Source organism: Episyrphus balteatus, chromosome 2, assembly GCF_945859705.1.
Source record: "Episyrphus balteatus chromosome 2, idEpiBalt1.1, whole genome shotgun sequence".
Classification (NCBI taxonomy): Eukaryota; Metazoa; Arthropoda; class Insecta; order Diptera; family Syrphidae; genus Episyrphus; species Episyrphus balteatus.
The window spans coordinates 50612788-50627932 of record NC_079135.1 but is presented as its reverse complement, the minus strand read 5'-3'; the positions used below and the strand labels follow the sequence as shown (position 1 = coordinate 50627932).

General features: G+C 31.9%; 1 protein-coding gene across 1 annotated transcript in view; it reads left to right on the top strand.

Moving 5' to 3' along the window:
* Positions 1-14847, top strand: part of LOC129911172 (ankyrin repeat domain-containing protein SOWAHB-like) — a 170250-nt gene extending 155403 nt beyond the window's left edge. Inside the window, exons 4-5 of the mRNA XM_055988881.1 lie at positions 831-842; positions 14776-14847. Of these exons, the coding sequence (XP_055844856.1) occupies positions 831-842; positions 14776-14832 (69 nt within the window). The 3' untranslated portion in view covers positions 14833-14847. The remainder of the gene's footprint in view (positions 1-830; positions 843-14775) is intronic.
* The last annotated feature ends 298 nt before the right edge of the window (positions 14848-15145 follow it).

Sequence of the window (15145 nt, the reverse complement as noted above, 5' to 3'; positions counted from 1 at the left end):
TTTAATGGCGCTTGGACATTCGTTTCAGTCGCCCCAGAATTCGATTGTGAGTCCCCATAGAACTTTTCGAAGGAAGCACAAGACTAAGTGATGTTCCTTCACCTACATAAACAGTGACCCTCCCCGACCATTTCGTGTTGTGGCATCTCCAGAGCAAAAGGAACAAATATTTAAAATGATTAATTTATTTTTTATTATTATTTCGGTTGGTTTATTGATTTATTGTTGAGACTCGGTTAGGGAATGTTTATGGCAATTTATGGTCATCTTAAGTGGTGATTAAGAGAACCTTGTCTGAATCATAGAGACTGCATAGTATCTTTAGGAAACACCACTTGTTGGTGGCTGGTGTCTGATGTGGTGAAGTGAAATTATGCCCAACCCACAATATAGAGAGATGAGTTGGATCCTGGATTCATTAATGAAATTGTCTTATGGTCGGGACTTGTGAGGTTTACAGCCGTCAACAGACGTCATTTGGCTCATTCTTTTTATTCATTGATTTGAATCGTAAATAATCCGGTGACGTTGGGGCCGAAGATGAATTGATGGGGGACGATCTCTGGCCAAGCAGGAGGTAGGCGACAAAGCGAAATTAAATCGACAGTTTTTTTTGATTTAGAACCTTAAAGATACTTTATTGTTTGTTGGTTTATTTATCTTTGATTTATCTTCTGATTATTCACTTCATAAAAATAAAACAAAATAATTTAGAGAGGAAGGGAATTTGTATTATTTATACTTTTTTAATTCGTTTTGTATTTTGTAAATAAATCAATTAAACCAATGGCAAATTTAATTAATTCGTTATTTTGTTCTTTTTCTTTCAGGATCCTACTACGGTAAGTTGAGGAATGATTGGATTGAGTCGTAATGATCAAGTATTTGGAAATTAAATTACCTAAGTATAAATTTATGATTTTAAATAAATATTCAATTACTTTTTTTTCAGGAATTATTTTAAATTAGAGTTTTTAATCGGGATGTGGATTTGAGTTATACATTTTTTGTAACCTCTTTTATACTTACAGTTGGAAGTGAGTGAAAAATTCGTATTCAGCCTGTTTTTAACCTGATTTATGTGAAAACTACATTCTTCGTCTGTTTACTCGAAACCGTTTTTAGAGATAGAACTTCTTTGGTATAGGTTACGGTCAAATTTTTTCACCTCCCTCCCAGCGAGGTGTTTCCTTAAAAGTAAATATTTTTGTCTTTCCTTTCCAAACTTCATTCTCAGAGTTTAGTTTTGTTTTACATCGAGTTCAGAATTTTAAGACATTTGGTACAAATCCATAATAATGTATTACCAAAAGTGACAGTCAACGAAAAACCTCCAAACAATTTGTATCAAAATATTTGATTAAATGAACTTTTTTATCTGGAGAAACTTCAGTTTTCATAGACTATAAACAATTAGCAAAACCAAATGTACAAAATTTATACAAACAGTCTTTTAAAGGTTAAAATTCTCAAGTTAATGGACTATGTAGGTACTTTAACTAAAAAATAAAATTGTAAAAAATATTCGTATCGACGAAGTTGAAGGTATTAAAGATCTTTGGCACCTTTGGACCAACAGAAATGATTTTGGACTTCATTTATTTTAAACTGCATGAACTTCGATGCTGTGATACATACATTTCGGAAATTTTTTTTTTTGACATTTAATGCATTTTTGACAAGGCTCAAAACTACTGAATTCGACACAATGTTACTGTACTATATCGTAATCCACTGTTTTCCCTCACTTTGAAATAAAACACCTTACGGCAATATTTTTAGGTAATGCGTACGATACACTGGTTTACAGCCAAAATGGACACTCAATCTCATTTTTTTTTTCTTACGTACTTTTACCTCAGGAACTCGGAAATCACTTTAAAAAAAAATACGATGGATACGTTTTCGAGATATGATTTTTCAAAGTTTTTTGTCGTTTTTTTTTCCAGCATACTTAGTATAACTTTTTCTCAAGTGTTTTGATACAATGCACTTTAACTTTTGAAGTGAAACAAAAAAAATTTTGCCAGTGTTTGTTGCTTATTTGATCAGCTTTCAGGAACCGGTTTTTCTGTTCAGATTAGTTGTATATTACTCAAGATATAGCCCGAATACTAAGTATGCTGGAAAAAAAAACGACAAAAAACTTTGAAAAATCATATCTCGAAAACCTATATATAAATATTTTTTTAGATAAGATTTTCGAGTTTTCTGGGCTCAAATCTATACGAAAAGTATAACGGCACTTGGTGTCCAAATTTTTATTTTTTTGTAAACTAGTGATATTTAACGTAATGGATAATAGACTAAGAGAAAATTTTAGGAGTGGAAGCAGTGTTGCCAGAGCCGGCTATTTATCGCCAAACAGGCTCCTTGAACATTTGACTCGCTCCTTAAAACTTTGATTTACGATTTATCGTAATTTGGCTCTTATAATTTTGAACATGGCGATTTAAGTCTCCTTTAAAATCAAAGGATTTTACAACAAAAATCCACCAAAGATGTGAACAGCGACAACCAATTTGCATACATTTTTCATTTTTATGCATTACGAATTTAATTTAACACCCGTTAATAAGCATAAAAATCAGAACATATCAACAAAATGAAAATCAAATAAATTATAGGTACTTGAAGTCTGATAAGCAAAATTTATCTGAAAATTTAGAAAAAAAACCAAAAATCTCATACCACAAAAAATTGATTTACGTTTTTTTTTACTATTTTTGAAAGAGGCTATTTTTGGCTCCAAGATTTTTCAAAATCGAATCTTTGTCTCTAAAATATTCTGGCAACGCTGAGTGGAAGTGTAAACAAATTCTAAGACCGCATGAATTTATTTATGAATTGACTTCTTGTGTTGTCCATCTATAAGTATCACTTCTTCTGCCCTTATTCCCTCGACTTGGACTTTAAAATGTTTGATTGAAGATCTTAGAGTAAATGCAATGCTGGGTGAGCCTATTGATCATTATTTAAAGAAAAATGAACAACGAAGACAAAAATATGAAATCAAAAATATGGTGATACCTGGCAAGTTATTCTATTTTTTCTATAAATTTTTTTCTAGGAGATTTTTGGTAAATTTGACGAATTTTTGAAAAATTTGTCGAAAAATTAATTCAATATTAGACTGTGAACTTTTACAAGATGATTTGAAAAGATTCTGGTAATGGTGCAATAATAATCGTCTATTTTTAAATGTTGAGAAGTGCAGGTCAATGTGTTTTACGCGTAAGAATAACTGGTTTGTCTTTAAATATAACTTAAATTTCGTTTCGTTTGTAAGAATAGTTACAATTCTGTTTTATCATAGCAATAATAACACTGTGATAGTTTTTAGAACTTTTTTTTGCAACAGAGCGGAGACAAATCGATTCTAGTTAATTTGAGTATGCTGAATTCAGTGGTGGCAACCGTTTTGAAAGTTTGGCTCAGGTTTTCGAGATATTTGGAAAATAAAATCTTAGGTCGGGACTATTAAAATACTGATAATTTCGAATAATTAAGTTTTTTTAAGCAGTTTTTAGTTTAGAGAAAAGCTATTCCTGTATATAGCTATATGTTTAACACTATTCCAACCTAGATTGTTATGTTTCGGTCCCTTACAAAGCATTTTATAAACAAAAACTTCACTTTTTCAAGTTTTTTTTTTTATTTTGTTGACTTTCAAAGCCTTTAATATGGATGCAATTTGAGTTTAACATTGATTCGGGATATTTTATATTATTTACATAGCATATAATTCTAAAAATGAATAAAATACTTCAAACCTGAAAAAGTTCACTAGTGAAAATCAGTCTATTAAGCTAAGGAAATGTATTAAATAACACTGGTAAGCAAAATTAAACTTTTTTGTTTGCCACAAGAACCAAAATATACTTTTCTGAAGTTGAAAGGGGTGCTGAAGCCATAAATATTTATTTGACTTCCTTTTTTTTATATTACAGTTATAAAAGGCAAACAACCTTATTTTGACTGCTTTTATCCCGGCATGATGTAAGTATATAAGAACGTTTTTTGTTCTTCCAAAAACTGTTTAATTCATTTATTATCTGACATATCTTAAGCTTAAGCTGAAAATCCAAAAACTATCTTAACTTAATCTTAAGTTCAGGTTTTGATACATTTCCGTAGCTTAGTAGGCTGATTTTCACTAGTGAACTTTTTCAGGTTTGCAGTATTTTATTCATTTTTGGAATTATATGCTATGTAAATAATATAAAATATCCCGAATCAATGTTAAACTCAAATTGTATCCATATTAAAGGCTTTGAAAGTCAACAAAATAAAAAAAAACTTGAAAAAATGAAGTTTTTTTTTATAAAATGCTTTGTAAGGGACCGAAACATAACAATCTAGGTTGGAATAGTGTTAAACATATAGCTATATACAGGAATAGCTTTTCTCTAAACTAAAAACTGCTTAAAAAAACTTAATTATTCGAAATTATCAGTATTTTAATAGTCCCGACCTAAGATTTTATTTTCGAAATATCTCGAAAACCTGAGCCAAACTTTCAAAACGGTTGCCACCACTGAATTCAGCATACTCGAATTAACTAGAATCGATGTGTCTCGCTTGTCGCTTCTGTTGCAAAATCGAACTATCACAGTGTAAATAATGGTTCGATTTAAACACCATCACCATCAGTCCTTTCCGGATTATAAGTTTTAATGTAAGTCGTTATGGTGCAAGGAGACAAATTTCACTTTGTAACATCTGCAGTAGATCAAACTATGAGACTTATAGTCCTCTCAATCTATTAGTTAATGTGTTTAATAAAAACAATGTTCTTATTAATACCTACTAATAATGATAATGTTTTTCAATCAATATCGTTAAAATTTTATTTTGTATCCTATGTCTATGTTAAATTTAAATTTGTACGGTTAGTATTAATTTAACGAAATAAATAAATAAATATTTTCTGAGAAAATATTAGCTACTGCTTTAATTTTTGTTTTATTTCAAAAAAGGGACTCAGGTTTTTTTTTTTTTTTTTAAGTTCACGTTCGTCACCTTAAAAAAAGCAATATCAAATAACATTTTCGTTCTGTAACAATTCGAATGCAATTTTCCCCAACCTACCCTTCCAAAAAAGTTCTCATAACAAATGCATCCATTGATCAACTCCCAGTCACACAATCAAGTTTTTGCATTAAAATACGTTTATAAAATGTTCAAAAAATGACACTCACTCATTAGTCATTAAAAACATGGAAGATTATACAGCAAAAAGACGACACAGCAATCCGTCAGATTATCAGAAAATTGGCCATTGCCACCTTGTTATGGGATTACTGGAGTGGATATAAAAAAAAAATAATAATAAAACAAGTTCCTTCAGACAGGAGTGCTGTGGAGTGATGCTTTTCTCGTTAATAACTTAATAATAATAATAATAATCCATCTGAATCACCTGTTTGGTTGAGCTCATATCAATATTACCTCTCACAATAATATGCAACCCTCGTCAAGTCGTCCACGCTTAAAGAAACATACACCTGTCGAAATGTGTATCATCCTATCAATGGATGTTTTGAAAGGACTCTGACATAAATGCCAACACATCGTGCGTCGTCGGTCGGTAGAAAAAAAGGAAAGTTTTTTTATTTTTGTTTGGCTGTAAAGGGAAAACATGAGGATAACAAGGAGAGCGCACAAGTTGAGTTATTGCCGTGCAATTTTTCAGAGCTCATTCATTAGGTCTCTGTTTGGATAGTAATTGGAAGTTGCAAGTTTACAAGACTGTGGACACTGTCCGTCTTATCCCTGTGAATTTTTGTTGACATAGGTACTGAAGAAAAAAAAGTTGTATATAGAAGCTTAGTATCTTCGTTATTTAGGAAATGATAGATTGGGTCCGAAAAAAATTAATAAACAAGAGGAAATAATGCGAATTTGCAAAACGTTTTCAAAATTGGCACCCGGTCAAAAGCCCGCTCTAGCAATGAGCTTGTTTTATGAAAAAGGCATTAACTTGGTTCCACTGCTGACAAATTCTATTTTTCCCTAAAACGCAATGAGGTGTTTTTTTTAATGCAAACCAAAAAGGTTTTAACTGGCCCAATTTTTATAAAAATAGTATAATCGGCAATTTGCAACGAGGAAATTATTTTTTTGAAAAGTAAAACAAAAATTCCTTTTTTTTGCAAATTTTGTTGCACCGACCACAAATTTGCAAAGCACAAAGTACTTTTCTGAAAAGCGCAAAGTTTTGCCAAATTTGCAAAAAATTCTTCGATTTCGTTGCACCAAATAAAAACTTTGCACTTTACATTTCAAATTCTGCAAAGTTTTGCAATAATATGCAAATAAAAAATTTCATTTACAGACGGCCATTTTGTCGTGTTAAGTTCGCGTATATTAAATGATAATTTAAAATGAATCGCTTTAAACGACTTTTTGAAGATGAAGAGTATAGTAATAGTTACGTGAGTGATGTAAAATTAAGAATTTGTTGTGTTCATTTTACAAATCATTCAGGAACAATTTGTTATTAGATAATGTTAAACTTTCAAACGACCTATTTTTTTTTTTTTTTTAATAATGCCAATTAATCCAGTCAAATAAGGGTTTCACCTCGGAATGAATGCTAATAGAAATTTTTTTTGGTCAATATCTTCGTTTTATTGCATTTTTTTGATTCCTAATAATAATGGATAGGTATGAAAACCTTCATGCAAAATTTGGTTCCTCTACCATAACTTTTAAGGGTTTTTCGGTAGTAAGTTTGCAACTGTTATAATAATATGGGTTGACAGATGAAAAACAGGTATAACTTTTTTCAGAGACATCAGATTGTCTTGATTTTAGTTTTTTTGTCATCAGCATTAAAAAATAACCTCGAAAACATGTATCATATGTGTATATAATATCATTGTCTATTATTGCTAATTTTGAAAATCTCTTTTCGCGCTTTGACTTTGAAAATCGCTACTCGCGGACATTAGATTTTTCTAGACTTTTGAGGTATGTTATATAGAATGCCAAAACGAAGATATTGAGCAAAAAACAATTTTATTAGCATTCATTCCGAGATTTACCCCTTTTTTCACCTTATTTTACTGTATTAAATTCCATTATTTTGTATAACCGGAAATCATGTTTTTATTCAAAATAAATTTTCTCCCATCATAAAATTTCAAAAATTCCATTTTAATATAATTTTTCCGTTGAAAACCAAGCATCTTATTTCACTGATCAACAAACTAAACTCATATCATGGAAGTGAGTTGGAAATGTTTACGAATCGTGACTATTTGACACTTCAAAAGGAGTTTAGGAACGATGTTAAGCTGTCAATCAGTTACAAATTGTAACTAAATAAATGACCATAGCTCAATATTATAAACTTAAGCAAACTATGGTAAAATAAAGAACGCATCTCTGCCCTCTGCTTCATGGCTACACATAGCCTCCTCTAGAGTTTCCAACCACCTTACTCAAAATAATGCGTTATTCAAAAAATTATTGCAATTTAAAGTTGAAATAATGATAATATTGATATTAAAAATTCTATTATTTTCTTCTTTAGCAAATTGCAGCAAAGCCACACTCTAAATAACTATAACCAAAAAAATAACAATTGATAAAGTAAAGTATACAACAAAATTTCAAAAGATATCGTTGTTTAAGTAAAAAAAAATATTCAACCTTATTTAACAACGAAAAGAAGTTAAAACTATTTAGTGCTTTAGTATGTAAATTTTCAAATTACGCAAAGTTCCATTTTTAGTTGGCGCAACGTCCGCACTTTTTGCTTTGCAAAAGAAACAGCAAAAATTGCAAAGTGCAAAGTGGTGAACTTTTAATTTTTGGTGAAACACTTTGCACTTTTACTTTGCAGACAAGTATTACTTTGCAAAGTTGCAAAACTCAAAATGCAAAGTGGTTGGTGCAATACGGGCCTGCTCTCAAAAAACCACAACCATAACCTATGTAACTTCCTGCACTATTTCCACCAATATGTCTCCTTGTCGCTGTGATAACTGTCCAGAATTCATGTACCAACGTTGATATTTATTTAAATTCGTTCCCGCATATTTTTTCTTCGATATCCTTACAATCCGCACCTTATAGACAACAATATCCAATTCAAAATCACCCAAAGGCAATTAAAGTATCCTTCCTTGTCGGAAAAAAAAATAAAAGTTCTATAGGTATATTTTCGTACACAACCTTGTTATCCTATGTAATTACAATAAATGGGAGTAACTGGCACATTTCCACCTGCTTACTTTTCCATCATTATTATTTGTCGCCCATCGAAAAGTCAACAAGCAGAGCTCGAAATGCCAAACAAAACCGAAGAAGAAAAAAAAACTCAAAAAAAAAAGGAATAAAATTCCCTCAAAACAAACAATGTCATTGTTTTTCTTCAACGTCATCGTTTAAGTGTTCATTGCGAGGGGTGGGTGCAAACCCTTAACGGGCCACTTAAATTAATAATCCGCGTAATTTGGGGTTTCAACAGTTCTTCGAGTTCCGAGATACTATATTATAACCCAAAGGCAATTTGGTGCAGCTCAACGCGGCTCCTGTATATTTATGTATATGTATTTATGTCATTAAGATTGTTTGCGTTTGATAAACAGTTTGAATGTGAGAGACCCTTCTTTTGAGAACGATTGTTTACGGAGGATAAAAAGGCGATTCTATTGTGTGTGATGTGGTTCAAAGTGGGCACTAGACACACACAATAAACATCAAATGACAATCAGTGTGTTTCTTTTTTGAGTATTTTTCTCTTTTCTAATTCATTGTAATTATTTTGATAACATATCCTGACAATGGCATCAAAATATACCTATACACAAACGCGTCAATTAGGATATGATAGCAATACAGGAGTGGATTTACATCATAGACAAAGCAAGCAAAAAAATACATAGGATTCTTAATAATGTATAATTTTGATATTTATATTGATATTTCTTAAAAAAGTATTTGTCGCGTAACGCATTTTAGGCTAGAAGTAAGATGACCAGACGTTTTCTTTAAAAAGAATAAGTTCACTTTTTGTCTTATTTCAAAACTATACTTGCATTCTTTCAAAGATCGCCAGTATCGCTATCCTCTTTCTCATACTTGTGATCTAAATCAACTTAATTCCAATGCTCGGCTGTAGAAAAACGGAAAAGTCGTGGCAAAAATACAAAATTCGATGTTTTATATTAGCCCAGGGAAATTAGTAATTTAAATCGCATTTTTCGCGGGACAAAATTTTTTTCATGGAATGTGTTCGGGTGGTTGCCCTTATCATAAAAGTCAATTTGTTGGGAAAATTGGAGGTTGGGAACAGCCGCCATCTTGGAAAAGAGATTGGTATCGTTTTTATTGAATAGCTCCATTGTTATTCATTTTAACAAAAACTGACAAAGGTAAGACTTATCAACAATAAAATTATCTAAAAAATGATATACAAAACAATTCCGTGAGTTGATTAAATAAAATTTTACAGTTGGTCAAAGTGCGGGTTTATATCGCAAGGTTGGGACAAAATGACATTTGTTCATATATCTGACGAACTTTTGATTTGTTTGGATAATTCTTCAAGAATGAATTATAGTACTTATAATTACCTATAAAATGAGCCCACAATCGTTATTGTAACCATCGTATTGTAGAAGTAATCCAACTCCGACACTCTCCATGTACTAGTCAAAAGTGAGAAAAAAGCTAGTTTTTTGCTAGTAGGCCGAGAAAATTTTGGGAGTAGAGGTTTAACCAAAATACAAGTACGCAGTTTTGCAGCCATACGCGTGTTAATGTCGATTTCAAAGGTCTGACAACTCTAATTTTGTGCTTTATACGGTTTTTGGGGGGTTAAATAACGTAAGTTTTCCAATTAACGTGAATGGGCTAAATTTATACTATTTGAAATTATAAATATACAAGCTGATGCTCTTTTGTTTTTCCTAAATCTAGACACCCCAATATTTGCTATGGGGTTAATTTAACTCACGATATAAGCTTTTTTAACTAACCATATCAGGCTTTTCAATTCAAATAAACAAACAAAAATCGAAACAAAAAAGCCTCTAAACATAATCGTATAAACGGCTTATATCTTGAGTTCTATTGGTCACATCCTCAAGATTTGGGTGTCTAGATTTAGGAAAAACAAAAGAGCATCAGCTTGTATATTTATAATTTCAAATAGTATAAATTTAGCCCATTCACGTTAATTGGAAAACTTACGTTATTTAACCCCCCAAAAACCGTATAAAGCACAAAATTAGAGTTGTCAGACCTTTGAAATCGACATTAACACGCGTATGGCTGCAAAACTGCGTACTTGTATTTTGGTTAAACCTCTACTCCCAAAATTTTCTCGGCCTACTAGCAAAAAACTAGCTTTTTTCTCACTTTTGACTAGTACATGGAGAGTGTCGGAGTTGGATTACTTCTACAATACGATGGTTACAATAACGATTGTGGGCTCATTTTATAGGTAATTATAAGTACTATAATTCATTCTTGAAGAATTATCCAAACAAATCAAAAGTTCGTCAGATATATGAACAAATGTCATTTTGTCCCAACCTTGCGATATAAACCCGCACTTTGACCAACTGTAAAATTTTATTTAATCAACTTACGGAATTGTTTTGTATATCATTTTTTAGATAATTTTATTGTTGATAAGTCTTACCTTTGTCAGTTTTTGTTAAAATGAATAACAATGGAGCTATTCAATAAAAACGATACCAATCTCTTTTCCAAGATGGTGGCTGTTCCCAACCTCCAATTTTCCCAACAAATTGACTTTTATGATAAAGACAACCACCCGAACACATTCCATGAAAAAAATTTTGTCCCGCGAAAAATGCGATTTCATGCCCATATTTTGACTAATTTCCCTGAGCTATATTTATTGGTTTGTTTTTTATTTCTAATAGAAACAAAACAAAGCTTCAAAAACAGCAAACAAAATTATTTTCTGATAACTATGTAGTTCGATTTTAAGAGCTTTTCAAAGTTGGTGAATTTTTTTACAGAAAAAATAAAACAAAAAAAAAAGAAATTCTTAAATTTCTCTTATGCAACTATGGCATATTTAACAGCAGGGGCTTCAAATCGAAAATATTATTTCTTCCGAAACACCCTGTTAAACAATTGAAAATTATCAGCTCTGAAAGTTTCCTTCAAATAAAAAAATTGCACCGTTATCTTCATGCGTTTAAAGAAAAATGGTTCAAAATGACCAAAAACCGTAGATTTTGAAAGTCCAAATTTTATCCAATTTTAGCTGTATTCAATTTCTGTGACCATTAGGTCACAGTCCTATCCCTTTACATGTTCAATATCTATAAATGCTCAAAAGAAAAATATAGACCATTTAGTAAAAACATCAAAAATTTCGTTTTTTTTTCTCTCTTTTGAATAGTTTTTCTTAAGTTTTTTACAATATTTCAATTTAAAATTGATAGGAAATAATATTATCTACAAAAAAATTACTTAATAAAAATTTACAAATTCGGCTTGCTTTTCAAGTTATGGACAAAAACTCAAAAAGTAACAGAAAATATTGATCGTTACAAAAATGGTCATATCTTTATAATTCATCCATAGCTTTTGAAGAAAATTATGTTTTTAGAAAGTGTTCTATACATGAAAAATTTAAATCTATGAGGATTCGAAGGATTTTGATTTTTTCTTTCAGTAATAAAGTTTTTTTTTTGTAAAATTTCCTTTAAAAAATTGATTTTTTAAAAATGTTTTAGTACATTGCACTTAAACATCTGAAGTGACCCAGAAAAGTTGTTTTAGTGTTTCTTGCTTATTTACTCAGCTTTCAGAAGCCGCCTTTGTGTTCAGATTAGCCGTTTTTTAGTCAAGATATAGCCCAAATACTAAGTAGGCTGGAAAAAACAACAACAAAAAACTTTGAAAAATCATACCTCGTAATTTTTTTTAAGTGATTTCCGAGTCCTTAAGGTCAAAGTACGTAAGAAAAAAATAGAGGGATTGCGTGTCCATTTTGGCTGTAAACCAGTGTAATCGATATCAAGAAACTATTTTTAGGAGTGACCTCACCAAGGAAGTATTAATCCTGCAGTATTAAAAAGCTTGGAGAATGTAGAGCATCTTTCGGAATCCAAACTACATATCGGAATTAAAAATTATGTTACATATGTTTTAATTGGCGAAAGTTTGTCGGAGTAAAAGTTCTTGCAATATTTTGTAGAAAATAGAACGTGTCTAATAAAAACGGTGCGATGTTCCTTTAGGGTCAATGAAAGGTTATCTTTTTTTCTTGTCTATAGTACCTAAGAGCCTGATCTCATTTTACTGGAGTTAAGCTTCTTCAGCGGTAACCCTAGCTGTTATAACTTATCTTTTTAAGACATGTGTATTAGGGTGGGTCAAAAAAATGGAAATTCGTTTTTTTGATTTGGTACTTCGAAAACTCGATTGCTAGAAACCTCTAGAATATACTCACCAAATATGAGCTCTTTATCTTAATGGGAAGGTCCTCCGCTTTTCAATTTTCCATTTTTACATCAAGCTTCTACTAAAAAAAATATTTTTTTTATTAATTGAATTTTTAGCCATTTTTTTTACATATTCTTGTAGAAAATTGAACGCTCTACAAAAAAGGTTAAATACAGTTTTTTGAATTATTTAACCGTTTAGTATATATTTGAGGTCCAAAAATCGAGAAAATCTTTAAAAATTGGTTTTTTGTTCTTAATTTTGTAACAAATTGAAAAATTATAATAATCAAACGTGCATGACATATTCTTGTAGGAAACAAATTGCTCCACAAAAAAGGTCTTATTAACTTTTTTTATTAATCTAACCATTTGAAAGATATTCGAGGTCAAAGTTAAACAAAAATATAAAAACTTTTTTACTTTTAAAAATTTTCTAATTCACTGAAAAGTCATTATTATTGATTACTTCGTTTTTTTATTATTTCGTTTTGGAATTAAGTCGCCTTTAGTTCACTTGGACTTTAATTATTTCGCCACCATTTGTTTCGGCTATTAACATCCACAAAAAAATGGCGAAACAAATGGTGGCAAATAATTCGCGTCATTTTGAGTGCCTGTTAATTTTAAAGATGCCCCAAAAAAAAAAAAAAAAACGAATTCGTTACAATTTAAGGTAACAGATCTCTTATATAACAAGGATTTGCTTATCTATAATCCAAAAGTCTTCAAAACCCAAAACAATCCACAAAACTGAAGACGGAATAACCAGATGCCAAAATAAACTAAAAACGAAATGAACCTTGACGAAACAACTCATTGGACTTGTAATGAAAATGCGAAATAAATAAAAATCAAGAAGACACAAGGCGAAGTTATAGTTGGGCGAAGTGATCGAAATACGAAGTAAACGAAAACCCAAATAAAGGATGACGAACTAATCAAAAAGAATTGTGTCAAAAACGAAATAACAGAAATCGAAGTAAAAAAGGCTAAACAATAGGCACCCATTCTAGAGGTGTCTAGCAATCGAGTTTTCGAGGTACCAAATCAAAAAAACGAATTTCGATTTTTTTTGACCCACCCTAATGTGTATGTGACTGACTCGATCAGAGTTTTTGACTGTCCATTTGGCTAGGGTAACCATATTTGAAATATATTTGTAATGACTTTTACTTCATGTAGATCCTATACAAACACGCAAAGTCTAACGTAACGTAGCTTCTTAACCAATTTCCTGGCAAGAGCCACGTGGCCAAATACTTTGTTGTTGTATTTTCTTCTCAAACCATCTTCAAGTGATGAAATGGTAAAGCCTACATTAACATTCGAGATTGACAAAAGTTTGTTTAACCTGCTATTAGACACTAGCCTTTTAGTTCAGGAATGTTCTTCTCCTTATTTTTTCTCGCGGACAACATAAAAGTCCTGTCCTGTCTTACTCGTCCAGTGTGGAAGATTTCGTTTGAAACTACTTTAACTTCGACACCCACTTGAAATAATTTCTTTGCAGCGCCTTAGTTCTACTCACTCATTAATCCATCCCTGCTCAAATACGTCAATTAGACTATCTCTTTCACGAATAACCTCTATGGTAGTTTGGGGGCGATTATCTAGGATCTTTTAATTGATTTCGAATCCATTCTTTAACCTGCACTGTGAACAGAGACAGTTGTTGTCAATTCTTATGTGGGTTTTTGTCCCACTGTCCTATATCCTATAGTGTATTTGTATAATTATCATATTTCCCAAAAAACTAATCACACGTTTTCATTTCTATCTCTTTTCATGCACACCTCTGGCTGGGCCTTCTGGACTCTCTCTGCAACCAAAAAATACCTGTCACTCACGGCATCGCTCACGAATATATGCCAATTATTGAATTCCATCGTGTGGTCGGTCAAACTGCACTCTGCCACACTCGTTGCTTCCCATAATTGCAACACCATCATCGTTCGTCCATCATTAATAACGACGCCACCACCACGCACCGTGTCTTCCACCTTATTTCTTCTATACACTGGACGGTCGGTGTGTGCTCTTTGCGTTGACTGACAACTGCTGCTGCTTATCATCGTGGTGCTGTGGCCGTCACCGACACCGTCAACACATCCTCACTCATCATAATCGTGGCCAATGACAAATGGTAACCGGCTGCATCTTCTTCGAATTGAACTGGAAATTAAATTACTCCCTCCTCGTCTTCCGTTCTCCCAATGATGGAAACATTTAATTAAAACGGGAATGAAAACCAAAAACCAAAATAAAAAAAAAAAAAATGTGATAATGGGTTGCGACACACAACACGATCCTGCGGCAACTATTACAACAGGGTGTAAGTATATATCTTAGAGTGCACTTGTTTAAATGGGTGGGTGTTACATCGTAACATTTATCTAGGAACTGTCATTGTGATCATTAGCAAAACCAACAATGGCGGCTAGTGGCAAACTGATGTGTCATAGCCCAGTGATTGATGAGATCGCCTTCGCTCTGGTGGTGATAATTAGACCTTACGAGAGACGACTTGCCATCATAGATCTTCATCTATGCAGCCGACCATTTCATTGTTGTCGAATGAGTCCGAGTTCTTATTTAAGGGCATAAATTCGGGCCAACTAATTTGAGGCTAATATCAGTTTGACAATGAGTTGGGGACTGGAGAGACGCTGGGTTGTGATCATTAAAGTGAATCTGAGAAT